Here is a 13,185-nt window from a genome sequence, read left to right as displayed (position 1 = left end):
CGCTCATCCTAGAACCAGACGGAGGATAAATGAAGGGAGAACATAGGGGCTCCTTCTGACACACTCCTTTCCTGAAATGTTATTTTCTTTTGCAGATCAACGTCCTGCACAATCGTATCAACGAGCACCAGAAATTGTGAGTATCTCTGGAGAAACTTTGTTTGCTTGGTCCATCCCCCAACCCCCATTTGTGTTCCCTCCTGATGCAAGTCGTCCTGTATGCCTCTGCTTCAGAAACTGGAGCCCCCGGAGGTAACCCACGCTGTCACAGGGGGGAATGTACAAACACCCTACAGCCAGTGGCTGGATTTGAACCCGGGTCGCCGGTGCGGTAAAGCGTTGTGCTAACCACTACACTACCATGCCGCCCTGGGAATGTGATGCACAGGGATTGGTGGTGCATCTCCAGGTCTCGGCAGGGATACTCGGGAAAGCCTCCTGTAGGGGGTTAATGTTGCCTCTAGTCTTGGAAGGTCGCATTCCTACCTCTGAGCTCGAGGGGTTCAAGTTCCAAACTGGAGATTTCAGCACCAAGGTCTGGGCTCCTATGGTTCTCTGAGGGTGAGATTCTCGCAGTGGGTGCCTTCCGAACGATGTTAAACCCAGCTCACCCAGGTGGCTGCAAGAGATCCCAGGGCTCTCTATTGAAGAGCACAGTTACTCTCCCTGGGCAACCTTTTTTTTTTGCTGGATCAACACCGGATAGGCTGACCAGCTCACTACCACGTTGCTGTGTGTGGATCAGCCAGTGCATCTCCTGCTTTGCAAGAGACTAGACAAGAGTTTTAGTCACTGTCAAATGCTTTGGAGTTTACTGAATGATTTCTGTGTAACGTACTGTAAATTAGCTCAGCTTAAGCCCATCACCCCTATTGGGGAATAGGCCACCGGCAGCAGCTCACCAGATTCCTCTGTCCCGGGCCAGTCTTTCAAGTGTAGCCCATCTTCTCCTTCCTCTCCCAGGGATGAGGTCTTTAGAGCTTTTGTTGGCGTTTCTGTAGCGCTGGGTTTTTAAGGGATGGGACCACTAGCCCCATGCCCAGCCCTCCTCCTTTTGCAGTCAAAGCCGGAGCTGTGTCACATAAGTTTATTGCTTATTTCCACCCTTTCCTGAAGACGTAACACCTCATGAGACACTGATTCTGGAGCCCCTAAATGTCAGGCCAACACACAGAGTGCTGGAGGGTTTCAGTGGGTCAGGCAGGGAAATGGACAGCCAACATTTCGGGTCAGGACCCTTCATCGTCTGCACCGGAAATGTTGTCTGTTCATTTCTCTCTGTAGACATTACTCAGATTCAGATTTATTTATCATATCTACATCGAAACATAGAGTGAAAGGCGCCATTTGTGTTAACAGCCGGCACACCTAAGGATAAGCTAGAGGCAGCCCGCAAGTGTCGCCGTATGCTCCAGCACGAACATAACATGTCCACAAAGCTCGGCAGAACAACAGAGGACACAACAAGCAACAAAACAACAACAGCAAAACAAACCCCTTTCCTCCCTTCCACCCACACACATGGATAGTCCTCCAACTCCAGGAAGGGCCTCTAGGTCTCCACAGGGGTGCAGTGCTAGCCGGAGCGCACCGGAGCGCGTCCGGCACGTCTGTAAGAAAAAAGCCGAAATAGACAAGCTAATTAATTAGGTGACGCCCAGGGTGATTTGAGTATCTCAGAAACTGCTGATCTTCTGGGATTTTTACGCACAACAGACTCTGGAGCTGAAAACAAAAAAAAACATCCAGCGTTCTGTGAGCGAAAGCATCTTGTTAAATCCACTCACTAGATGACTTTTTGTTTTTAGCATCATTCTTTGTAAACTCTAGAGTCTGTTGTGCGTAAAAATCCCAGGAGATCAGCAGTTTCTGAGATATTCAAATCACCCTGGGTGGCACCTAATTAATTAGCTTGTTTATTTCGGCTTTTTTCTTAAAGATGTGCCAGACGTGCTCCAGTGTGCTCCGGCTAGCACTGCACCACTGGGTCCAGTCTCCAGGCTTTGGCCATCGTTTTTGACTTCCATACTTCTGATTGACCATCAGGCTTTGATCTACAGTATTGATCCCCAGCCTAACTGACAACAGGAACCCGAACTCCAGTCTCAAATGCCAGGCCCACTGACTGACAAGTCCTTGTGCATCCTCATGCCTCCTGCTCCAACGAACATCCGATCCGGACCCCACTGACCTAGAACATTCACACAAGTCCTTTGTCACCCGTCTACATCGCTGGCCATCGACTATGGATCCGAGGCCCGGACTCTGGATGTCCTTCGTCACCTGTCAACATAGCTGCTCTTCGAACACCAAGTGCAGAGCAGGGGGCTGACCTCTAAGCCCTTCACATCCCTGTCCCTAAACCCTAACCCTCCTCTCTGTCCCCGGAACTTAAAGAAAATAACTAAATCTAAGCCGCAATGGAGTCTTGCCAGCCGGCCGGTGATGTAGTGGCATCTGCACTGGACTTCGAGGTGAGCACTCCTGGGTTCGAATCCGGCCGGCTCCCTGCACGCTTTCCATCGGTGCTGGGGAGGAGCACCGAGCTAGCAACTCGGCCTCGTAAAAAAACAGACAAATGCTGAAGAAATGGCAAGGTTGCCACCCAATGTGTCACAAGGCACGGAGAAGAGCAACAACAATGGAGACTGTAGCTTGGCGCCATCTTGACTAGGCTCAACCTGCTGAGTTCCTCCACCCTCCCTGTGTCTTGCTCCAGATTCCAACATCCAGAGTCTCCTGTGTCTCCAAGTACTGTAGCCATTATTTTACCTTCACCCTCACAAAGAATGTGACTGATCTCATCGTCTGTGGAAGGCATCACACTGCGTCTGAGTTTGCTGTTGACCATCAACACCCAAAACCCAGACCCGTTGTGTCATGCATAATTGAGGGATATGATGTCCCTGCAGCTGACACAAGTAACCCAGGTCAAGGTGTGCCTGAGCTGCACTGGATCTGTGACCAAACGAGTCATGTTTGACCATAAACAAGGGAGATATTGCCTGGCCTGCTGAGTTCCTCCAGCATTTTATGTGTGTTGTGTGTGTTTAACCATCTGTCATCATCATCATTCTGTGCCGTGTCTTATGACATAGGCAATCATGCTCTTTCCATGATTGTGACTGTTCTTGTCAAATGTTTCAACACAAGTGGTTCGCCATTGTCTTCTTCTGGGCAGTGTCTTTACAAGACGGGTGACCCTCAGCCATTATCAATACTCTTCGAAGATTGTCTGCCTGGTGTCAGTGGTCACATAACCAGAACTTGTGATATGCTCATGCAACCATCCACCACCTGATCCCATGGCTTCACGTGACCCTGGTCAGGGGCTAAGCAGGGGCTACACTTTGCCCAAGAGTGACCTGCAGGCTAACGGAGGGAAGGAGCGCCTTACACCTCCTTTGGTAGAGACATATCACCACCTCACCACCCAATTAACCATATATACCCACAAGAAAATGAATCTAAGGGTTGTCTATGGTGACATATATGTACTTTGATAATAAATGCACTTTAAACTTAATGAGGGAACCAGGAATCTCCTCTCACACTCATTCACTCCACGGTAATACCATGAAAGTAGTCTATCTGGTTGCTGAAGTAACAACATTTCAGGAAACATACCAAAACACGAATAACCAAGGGATGCCAAATGCTGATGAATTGACTGCCATTAATTTTTAACTTGTTCTGCAGTGATCCAACCTCAAGATTTGTAATCTTCTCCAATGACCCATTTTGGATTTCTCTTCTTTCCGGCCACTCTTTGAAGTTCATTGTTGTACCATGGAAATTAGCTTCTTGCAGCATAGGCGAGGACAAACCTATATTCAGTGGCAACTTAATTAGGTACTGGAGGTTTGTAATAAAGTGGCCACTGAATATATTTTTGTGTGTTCCTGGTCTTCTGTTGCTGTAGCCCATCCACTTCAGGGTTCGACATGTTGTGCATTCGGAGTTGCTCTTCCATACACCACCGTTGTAACACATGGATATGTGAGTTGCTGTCACCTTCCTGTCAGCTAGAACATGTCTGGCCATTTTTCTCTGATCTCTCTCATTAACAAGGTGTTTTTGCCCACAAAACTGCTGCTCACTAGATGGTTTTTTTTTGTTTTTCGCATCATTCTCTGTAACTTTTGAGACTGGTGTGCATGAAAATCCCAGGAGATCAGCAGTTTCTGAGAGACTCAAACCACCCCATCTGGCACCTACAATCATTCCACAGTCCAAGTCACTGAGATCACATTTCTTCCCCATTCTGATGTTTAGTCTGAACAACAACTGAACTTCTTGACCATGTCTGCATGCTTTTATGCATTGAGTTGCTGACACATGATTGGCTGATTAGATATTTCCATTAACGAGCAGGTGTACAGGTGTACCTAATAAAGGGCCACTGAATGCAATTACCATAAACTTAAATTAACATAGGTTTTACATAACTTAAACATGTACAAAGTAAACAACAAAAGAAACATAGCGACTCTCACTGGTGCCCAAAGATTTGAAAGCGGAACTCAATCCAAAACTGGATTGGGATGCAAATTCAGCAAACAAATTTCTACAGTTCTATGGAGGAAGAACAGGACCCTGGTTATGAAAAAGAAGGAGGTGCATAAACCTGCTATACGGGAAGGAGCAAATGAGCGACTTGAGGAGTATGAGAAATGCAAGAGAACACTTAAAAAGGGAATCAGGAGGGCTAAGAGAAGACATGAGGTTGCTCTAGCAGACAAGGTGAAGGAGAATCCTATATGGCTTCTACAGATATATTAAGAGCAAAAGGATTGCAAAGGACAAAATTGGTCCCCTTGAACAATGCTGTCTATGCATGGAGCCGAAAGAGGTGGGGAAGATCTTAAATGGATTTTTTGCACCTGTATTTACTCAGGAGACGGAAACAGAGTCTAGATAAGTGAGAAAAAGCAGCAGTGGGATCTTGGACTGTATACAGATTACAGAGGAGGAGATGTTTGCCGTCTTGAGGAAAATTAGGGGTGGATACGTCCCCAGGGCTTGACAAGGTGTTTCCTCAGACCCTGTGGAGGCTAGTGCAGAAACTGCAGGGGCCCTAGCAGAGATCACCACAGGTGAGGTGCCAGAGGACTGAAGGATAGCTAATGTTGCTCGGTTGTTTCAGAAAGGGTCTAAGAATAAGCCAGGAAATTATAGGCTGATGAGCTAGACATGATAGCGCGTATGTTATAGGAAGGTATTCTGAAGGACTTTATATATAAGTATTTGGATAGACAGAGACCGATTAGGGATAGTCAAAATGGCTTTGGTCATGTCTAACCAACCTTACAGGGTTTTTCAAGGATGTTACCAGGAAAGTGGATGAAAGGAAGGCAGTGGATGTTGTCTACATGGAGTTTAGTAAGGCTTTTTGCAAGGTTAGTCAAGAAGATTCAGTCGCTTGGCATTCAGGATGAGGTAGTAAACTGGATTAGACATTGCCCTCGTGGGGGAAGCCAGAAAATGGTAGTAGATGGTTGCTTCTCTGACTGGAGACCTTTGACTAGTGGTGTGCCGCAGGGATCGGTGCTGTGTCCATTGTTGTTTGTCATCTATATCAATGATCTGGATGATAATGCGGTAAACTGGACCAGCAAGTTTGCAGATAACACCAAGACTGGGGGCGTAATGGACAGCGGGGACAAATATTAAGTCTTGCAGCAGACAAGTGTGAGGTGTTGCACTCTGAGAGGACAAACCAGGGTAGGACATACGCAGTGAACGATAGGGCACTGAGGAGTGTAGTAGAACAGACAGCTCTGGGAAGGCGGGTCCATAGTTCCCTGAAAGTGATGTCACAGGTGGATAAGGTCATACAGAAAGCTTTTGGCTCATTGGCCTTTGTAAATAAAAGTATTGAGGAATTTGGATGTTCTGTTGAATTTGTGTAAGACACTGCTGACACCTAATTTGGAGTATTGTGTGCAGTTTTGGTCACCTGCCTAAGGAAAGATGTCAGTAATATTGAAAGGGTACAGAGTAAATGTACAAGGATATTATGGGGAAAGATTGAATAGGTTAGGACTTTATCCCCTAGAGTGTAGAAGTATGAGGGGAGATTTGAGCGAGGTATACAAAATTATGAGGGGTATAGATTGGGTAAATGTAAGCAGGCTTTTTCCACTGAGGTTCGGTGAGACCAGAACTAGAGGTCATGGGTTAAGGGTGAAAGGTGAAATGTTTAAGGGAAACATGAGGGGGAATTTCTTCACTCAGAAGGTGGTGAGATTGTAGAACGAGCTGCCTGCAGAAGTGTAGATGCAGGTTCGATTTCAACATTTTAGAGAAATTTGGATAGGTAAATGGACAAGAGGGGTATAGAGAGCTATGGTCCTGGTGCAGGTCGACGGGACTCGACAGATAAATAGATTGGAATGGGATGGATTGGCAGAAGTGCCTATTTCTGTGCTGTAGTGTTCTGTTGTTCTATAACAGGGGATAAGATTCATTAAAGAGCTCTTCCAAAGAGCCAGCAGTTTCATAATGCGACAAATGATCTCAGTGCTATGAGATCACGTACTATTTGGAGGACCGCTGCTTGGACCTCAGAGCAATTGCAGAGCAAATTTCTACGTTGTTCTCTCATCATACAGAATTGGAGTCACGGACTGGAGGCCAAAGTCAGCCCATTGTGCTGTGCTGGTTCCTTGAGTCACCATTTTGTCATTGCCTCTCTGCTATAAACCAGCATCCAAAATGTACCTTCCCCAGGACTTCGCTCTTGGCCCCAGGTTTGAGAAGTCAGTAGCCGCTCACCCGATTCCCATCCAGGGTGGTGAGTAGGTGGGGATTGGAGGCTGGTGACTGGCACTTGTGAAGGGGGTTAAGGGGGAAGAGAAAGACACCAGTAAAGGGGTAAAACTCTGAGGAGCAGTTGGTGGGGTCAGTACTTTGTTCTGGGGTATTGGGTGCCTGAACAGTGTTGAACATCACCACAGTGAGTTGGGACTGGATGCTGGAGAGGTGGTGGAAATCACCACAAAGGTTGTTCACTAAAGAGGCGAATGGGCTCTGAGAATGAAGGTGTGTAATAAACTACTTGGATCTGTGCTAGCAAGGACAAGTGTGACCCGATAATGCCAAGTGATAGGGCTTCCCAGGACAGTGAGGTCCAAGTTACTCTGCAATGTTCCCAGAGAAATCACATCACTTTGCAAGAACCGGGAAGTATCAGATTTCTGAAATGAGCTGGCAATGGAGCATACTGAGTTTCACTTAGGAAGAAATGAAGCTTAACTCAATAACACCAAAAAACTACTATGCTATTGAATTTCAAAGTAACATTGGAATTTCAAAGGCGCATGAAACGGCACCTGCCACTCTGTACTGACTTAAGCCTGATTTATACTTCCGCATTAACTGGACGCTGTAACCTACGCAAGTGGCCTACGCCCATTGTGAGCATTTATACTTGTGCGTTGGTGTGTCTGCGTCTCCCTGCAATTTGCACACATCACGCATGCGCACTCACCTGCCCATGCAAGGCTTCATGGTCATGGTAGTCTCTCTCGGGGTAAACAAGAAGCGAGTGTCTTTTTTTGTAAAAGCAAAATGTGTCCTCCATAATTTCAGAGGTCTGTAAAGCTTTATGGAAAGCATTGCAGCCAGGGTTCCTTCCCTGCCCTTCAGTCACCCAATGGGAAGCTACTGCAGCGTAGGATGACATGCGATGCTACCAAGCGGACCAATCACAGCTGTTGCGTTCTGCGTTGCCGCGACGTGCGGTTACATTTTGGGAGAGTTGCGCGTCGCAGCAACACAGCCTCTCGCGTAGGGTTCTGCGTCGGCTTTGCATAGGGATTGCGGTGACACAGTACTTACGGCAACGCGTTGACGCAGAAGTATAAATCAGGCTTTAGACATGCAGGTCGTGGGCAGTGTTTGGTGTAGATGGCATTTGGATCACAACAGGAAGTGTGTGGCAAAGTGAAATGGAACCAGCGTCAAACACACAACAGAATGGGGTGGGTAAGTCCCATGTGGTACAATTCACTGATGTCCGTGGCCTGTTTTCAATCATTAGATCCATATCATTTGTCAATCAAATGCAAATGACATAGATGACAATATAGGCCATTTCGCCCACAATGTTGTGCTGTCCTTTCAACCAACTCTAAGATCAATCTAACCCTTCCCTCCCACATAACCCTCCATTTTTCTATCATCCATGTGCCTATCTAAGAGTCTCTTAAACATCTCCAATGTATCTGCCTCCACTGCCCCGGAAGCACCCACCACTCTCTGTGTAAAATAACTTACCGCTGACATCCCCCTCATACTTTCCTTCAATCACCTTAAAATTATGTCACCTCATATTAGCTGTTTCCATCCTGGGAAAATGTCTCTGGCTGTCCACTCTATCTATGCCTCTTATCAAGTTGCAAACCTCTATCAAATCACCCCTCCGCCCTTCTTCATTCCAAAGAGAAAAGTCCAAGCTCATTAAAAATATGTGTGCTTTGAAAGAACAGATGGAACTAAAATCCAATCCTCTGACATCTTTGTGCTTGGACCTCACAGAGATAAAGTTATCTGCAGTTGTTAGGAAGGTGACCTGTTTTAAGGCCAGGCATACCCCTTCTTTGATTAGCTAAATCCTGACTTGAAGGATTCAACAGTAGCTGAAAATGATCTGGAATTACTGCAATATTGTGGGTCTTATCCTTTTTAAAGGAAAAAAATAGTTTTGTTAACTTTGCTCAACCTACAGGGGCAGTATAATTAATTGACCTTGTTCCTCTACCTCAGAAGTCATATGCTCCTACCTTAATCACAAGGCACCAGCTAAAAACTACGTTTGCCATCTCTAGATATCCATTTCAGTAAAGGGCCAGGATCAGCTCAATAGACCAAATGTCCTCCTCGTGGCCTCAATCAACACCTGCCGGCACGAGCTTGCTCCTTCCCGCCTAGTTGATAGGGAGTGAGCATAATGGTCACTTACCTGGCTCGGGCTTCATTTAGACCATTCTCTGCTCACTCTGCACCGTTCTCAGCAGATCTCTACATGTCTCTCTTCCACAGCAAGAAGGCAGCAGGCAAAGGCAAGGTTGGAGGTCGCTGGAAATAAACGACAGGGCATATTGGAACGGCGTTCAGAGATTAGAGGGCATGAAGCGAACGACGAAGAGGTGCTTCCTGACTCTGCTCCTGAGATTTGTCTATGGCTACATGACAGACCTGTGTGTTTCTTTTGTCTGATAAAATGGAATTTCCTCAACCTTTCCCTTTCCCTTCAAAGCTTCAATAAATAAATTACTAAATTACAATTATGTGCTTAACAGTATCTTTCTGTTTAGGATTGTCGTACTCAGGGATAATCTTGAGCTCTGGACCTCCCTCTCTAAATCTTCCCACCACTCCCTTCTCCCTTAAGGCAATCTGTACAACTAGTCACTTTTACCTCACATCTAGGAAAATGCAAGAGAGGTGAAGACAGCCAAGTTTCTTCTATCAAGTGGATCAATAAATTCCTGGTGGGCAAAGTAAGGAGAATACATTGTCCTGAAGAAGTCTGCTGTGACCTCGAGCAGCTAACTGATGAGAAGTTTCTGGTTTCTAATCCCATCTGGAGTTTTGACAGTCTAGGCAGATGCTCCAGTGTAGGTACCGAGGGACTACTGCAATGTGAAAGCAATACTTTTTGGATGAAATGTCACAAGCAGCACACACAGGATGCAGGAGGAACTCAGCAGGTTACACAGTATCTATGGAGGGGAATAAACAGTCAACATTTCGAGCCGAGACCCTTTATCAGGACTGGAAAGGAAGGGGGAAGAAGGCAGAATAAGAAGGTGGGGGGACGGAGAGGAGTACAAGCTGGCAGGTGATAGGTGAGACCAGGCGAGGGGGGGAAAGCGGGTGGGTGGGAGAGCCGGGATAAGATTCAGTTAGATGCTGGAAGGTGATAAGCAGAAGACATAAAGGGCAGAAAAAGAAAATTGCTGATAGGATAGGTGGGTGAACCAAGGAAGAAATGGAAGGTGTAGGGAACAAGAGGAATAGGCAGTTGAGGATAAGAGAGGGGTGAATGGGTAACCAGAATGGGGAATGGAAAAAGGGAGAAAGGGGAGGAGTGAGAAATTTCCGGAAATGAGAGAAATTGATGTTCATGCCAACGTTTCGTATGGGTTGAAAAGATCTCCTGCATTTTAAGAACCTCTTGTGTTGGGTGAAATGTCATGTCTCAGCCTTGGTCTGCACTCTCAGGTGATTCCAGTGTATGACTCAAAGGGTAGCAGAGGCCACTCCTGTTTACCTCTCCACAGTACTGAAACACGGTTACCCAGCCATTGTCACACGTGGTCTGCCACACCCCCTTTACCTCAGTGACCAACAAGTGGAGCGGTGGGTAGAGCCTCTGCCCACAGTTCCAGAGGCCTAGGCACTGTCCGTGTGGAGTTTGCAAGTTCTCTCTGTGACCATGTGAGTTTCTCCCAGGTGCTCCAGTTTCTTCTCTCTCCCCAAAGATGTGTGGGTCAATAATTATCGCCACTATAATTGACCCTAATGTGCGGGTGGGTGGTAGAAGGGAGGGGCTGATGGGAAGGTAGAAAGAATAATTTGAAGAATAAAAAGTCCGTCCCGAGCCTTATAGGCTCATCAGGCCGGTGCTTATGCCAGTTTCCGTGGCGTGAAGTGACTGAGAGTACGAGACACCCTAACCCCGCCCCCCGGATAGGACGCCGGTCTATTGCGAGGTTAACCCCCGGCATTTGCTGGTACCCATTTTCAGCTGGGTGGACTGGAGCAGTGTGTGGTTAAGTGCCTTGCTCAAGGACACAACACGCTTCCTCAGCTGGGGCTCGAACATGCGACCTTCAGATCGCCAGTCCAATGCCTTAACCACTTGGCCGCGCGCCACACTAATTTAAAGAATAAGGATGAACATAACTGGGTGCTGATGTTCAGCACAGACTTTTGACCAAAGGGCCTGTTTCCGTGCTGTGCGTGTCTGTGACTCTGCGTTGTCTCATTACGTGTTAGCACAACGTTTTACAGTACCAGCAGCCTGGGTTCAATTCCCGCCTCTGTCTGCAAGGAGTTTGTACGCTCTCCCCGAGACTGCCTGGGTGTCCTTTGGATGCTCTGGTTTTCTCCCACCGTCCAAGGACGTATCAGTTGATAGGTTTCAGAATCAGAATCAGGTTTAATATCACCAGCATATGTCATGAAAGTAGTGCAAAAAAAAACTTTAAAAGTAGTGTGGTCATGTTCATGGGTTCAATGTCCACTCAGAAATCGGATGGCTGAGGGGAAGAAGCTGTCATTGTAAGTGGTCTGTGGTTGGGCTGGGATTAAATCAGGGGTTGCTGGGCCACACGGCTTGAAGGGCTGGAAAGGCTTATTCCGTGCAGTATGGCAATAAATTAATAAGGTACGATAGAAATCAACGTCTGTACCTGTCTGTTAATTAATTAATTTATTTATTCAGAGATACAGCACGGTAACCAGCCCTTCCAGCACACTTATCCCACACCATCCACTTACCCTCGTGTGACCAATTAACCTACTGACCCGTACGTCTTTGGAATGTGGGAGAAAACCAGAGTGCCAGGATACCACATGGTCATGGGGAGAACGTGCAAACTCCTTACGGAGGCAGGAATTGACCCCGAGTTGCTGGTGTCATACTAACATTACACTAACCGCAACGTTAACCTGCTGACCCACAGCTGGAAGGCAATTAATTTTTAGGGTGATGTGGAGAAGGTCGGAATGTGTCAAATCTGGCATGTTTTAAGATCAGTCGGGAAAATAATTATCAGGATTTTGGGGGATCACTGAGGTAGTGGTACCGAGTGGCGGCTCTAAAAAGAGCTAGCAGCAGCTCGATGGACTGAGTAGACTTCTGATTCTACAGTTCTGCTCCTTTTGCCAAGTCAGAGTAAAATTTATTATCAAAGTATGCATGTGTTACCATATATATTCCTTTGAGATTTATTTCCTTGAGGGCATTTATAATATATAAATACAATAGAATTCATGAAAAACCACACATAAACAAAGACTGACAAACAACCAATGTGCAAAAGAAGACAAATTGTGCAAATAAAAAATATAAATAACACCGAGAAAATGAGTTGTAGAGTCCTTGAAAGAGGTTGTGGAATCAGTTTAGAGTTGTGGTGATTGAAACATACACGCTGGTTCAGGAGCCTGATGGTTGTAGGTCAATGTGTTCCTGAACTTGGTGGTGTGGGATCTAAGTCTCCTGAACCTTCTTCCCAATGGCCGCAGTAAAAAGAGAGCCTGGCCTGGATGGTGGGGGTCTTGATAATGGATGCTGCTTTCTTGAGGCAGTGCTAAATAGGACATTACCTTTGATGGACTGGCAAATCAGGCTTCCTCTGATACCAAAGACACCAATAGTTTGCACTGTCCCTCACCTTTAATGTAAATAAGCCCATAAGACATAAGAGCAGAATTAGGCCACTTGGCCCCTCGTATCTGCTCCGCCATTCCATCATGGCTGATTTATCCCTCCCAACCCCATTCTTGCCTTTCTCTCCATAACCTTTGACAACCTGCCTGATCAAGATCCTATCAACCTCAGTTTTAAATACACTCAATAATTTGGCCTCTGTGGCCGTCTGTGGCAAGGAATTCCACAGATTCACCAGCTTCTGGCTAAAGGATTTCCTCCTTGTCTTTGTTCTGTTCTGAAGTTGTGTCCTTTGGTCTTAGACTCACCCACGAAAGAAACATCCCCTCCCCCCACATCCACTCTCTCTTGGTCTTTCAATATTCAATCGGTTTCAATGAGATCCCCTCCCACCCCCCAAACATTCTTCTAAACTCCAGCGAGTACAGTCATCAAACACTCCTCATACATTAACACTTACATTCCTGGAATCATTTTTGTGAACCTCCTCTGGATGCTCTCCAATGTCAGCACATCCTTTCATAGACAAGAGGCCCAAAACTACTCGCAATACTCCAAGTGCGGTCCGACCAATGCCTTATAAAGCCTCAGCATCACATCCTTGTTCTTATATTTTAGTCCTCTCTAAATGAATGCTAACATTGTATTTACGTTCCTTACCACCAACTCAACCAGTAAGCTAACCTTTACGGAATCCTGCGCAAGGACTCCTAAGTCCCTTTGCACTTCTGATTTTTGAATTTTCTCCTAATTTAGAAAAATCTCTCCATTTATTCCTT

General features: G+C 46.2%; 1 protein-coding gene across 3 annotated transcripts in view; it reads left to right on the top strand.

The window, feature by feature from the left end:
- Positions 1–9,290, top strand: part of tnnt1 (troponin T type 1 (skeletal, slow)) — a 44,707-nt gene extending 35,417 nt beyond the window's left edge. For all 3 annotated transcript variants that reach the window (XM_072271954.1, XM_072271955.1, XM_072271953.1), the window contains 2 exons: positions 96–136; positions 9,046–9,290. In XM_072271954.1, coding sequence (XP_072128055.1) covers positions 96–136; positions 9,046–9,091 — 87 coding nt within the window. In that variant the 3' untranslated portion in view covers positions 9,092–9,290. The remainder of the gene's footprint in view (positions 1–95; positions 137–9,045) is intronic.
- The last annotated feature ends 3,895 nt before the right edge of the window (positions 9,291–13,185 follow it).

The sequence above is a fragment of the Mobula birostris genome, chromosome 11, assembly GCF_030028105.1.
Source record: "Mobula birostris isolate sMobBir1 chromosome 11, sMobBir1.hap1, whole genome shotgun sequence".
Classification (NCBI taxonomy): domain Eukaryota; kingdom Metazoa; phylum Chordata; class Chondrichthyes; order Myliobatiformes; family Myliobatidae; genus Mobula; species Mobula birostris.
This window is presented reverse-complemented; position numbering and strand designations above follow the sequence as displayed.